At 39.3% G+C, this 1,419-nt stretch overlaps 1 protein-coding gene across 1 annotated transcript in view; it reads right to left on the bottom strand.

The window, feature by feature from the left end:
- Positions 1-383: 383 nt before the first annotated feature.
- Positions 384-1,419, bottom strand: part of LOC120557716 (ribosomal protein S6 kinase beta-2-like) — an 18,958-nt gene continuing 17,922 nt past the window's right edge. The window contains exons 14-16 of the mRNA XM_039798275.1: positions 1,229-1,336; positions 872-984; positions 384-740 (exon numbers count right to left, since the gene is read on the bottom strand). Coding sequence (XP_039654209.1) covers positions 563-740; positions 872-984; positions 1,229-1,336 — 399 coding nt within the window. The 3' untranslated portion in view covers positions 384-562. The remainder of the gene's footprint in view (positions 741-871; positions 985-1,228; positions 1,337-1,419) is intronic.

Genomic DNA, 1,419 nt, shown 5'->3' with positions numbered 1-1,419 from the left:
AATCAATCCATCATTTATCGGACCTCGACTCGTCGTGATAAACTCACTGAAGATGGTGAAGAAGAATCATTGGTTCTGTTGCCCTGTGCAGTGCTTTTTGTAGAAATATTTATATGAAGTGATGGTTTCCTATATATTAATGCCACAGTGTGAACTTTAAGTGCAGACATATGGAAGCTGTAAATTAAAGCTTTACGCAATAAAGTGACAATCTGAGACAAATGGAAGTAAAAGCATGAAACCTCCCATGTTGATCAAGTGAATCTATGTAGAGCGATCTACCTCTAGAAAGACAGTCCTATGACAAACAGGAAGTCCTGAACAGTAAGCCTACTACTGTATCTGTTTTCATAGATGACCGTGAGAAAGAAGAAGCGCAAATGGAGAGCTTTCCACTTTTGATTTATGGCTTTTCAAGGACCTCATTAGTTTAAACCACTTCAAAAAAAGCATTAAAACCAGCAAAAACACTTCAGCTCTGTGCCTCACACTTACTATAAACTATGAAAAATGTTCTGACCAAGGTCTTGTAGCGTAGGCCGTCTCTTTTAAGATTTCCTTCTCATCTCTGATGTCCCTTCTGCTTCTTGTTCCTTGCAGGCGTCTTTATCGGCTGACTGGTACCACCGTTTTCCAGCGTCACAGGAACTGTAGCTGCCGGTGGAGAGATGGGAGAGAAAAGGTCTGGTTCTCCCTCAATGCTGGACTTGAATGGTCCGGCTTGGGAGAATTTCATAGGACTGAAAGAAATAGATGAAGAAAAAAAGACAGAAATTATAGGTTAAGATAAGATGGTTGAAAAGAAAGAAGATACTGTAACTTTGTTATGGAAAACAAAGGTGAATAAAATGTATATTTATGTGTGTGTTACCTGATGGGTGTGCGTGGGCTGCTGTTGTGTCGGCGTACAGCTCGTGTTCTGGGTTCAAATGAGAAACCTTCTTTTAGACTCTCAAGGACCGACGGAGCCACGTAGGTGAAACCCTGATGGAAAAAGATCATTCCTTCAGAGTCAATAATAGAACCATGTTACTAGCGCTCTCATTAAAAGAGTTTTTTTTTTTTTTTTATTTTTTTTTTTTTTTTAAATACAATATAAAAAATATATATATATAAAAAAAAAAAAGAGGACTGCAGTGCCCCTAAATAGGCATTGACAAATTATTAATGAACTATTTGTTTCCAGTAGACTGTGGTTTTTCAGTATAAAAGAAGAAGAGAATCTCACAGCAAAGGCAAGCTCTGCACTGTGGCTGAGTGTGGTATCGTCTGGACTGTCCACTGGTGTCTGTCTGGTAAATCTGGTGTCAAACTGGCTTACATCCTCGTCCGACTGCTACAGAGACAGAAGGGAGAAGAGAGGTAGCCAAAAGGTTAGGTGTGTAAGTATGCATTGTGAACATGAAAGAGGTGTACAGT

Source organism: Perca fluviatilis, chromosome 1, assembly GCF_010015445.1.
Source record: "Perca fluviatilis chromosome 1, GENO_Pfluv_1.0, whole genome shotgun sequence".
Classification (NCBI taxonomy): Eukaryota; Metazoa; Chordata; class Actinopteri; order Perciformes; family Percidae; genus Perca; species Perca fluviatilis.
Note: the sequence above shows the minus strand (reverse complement) of the source record. Positions and strands in the feature narration are given on the sequence as shown.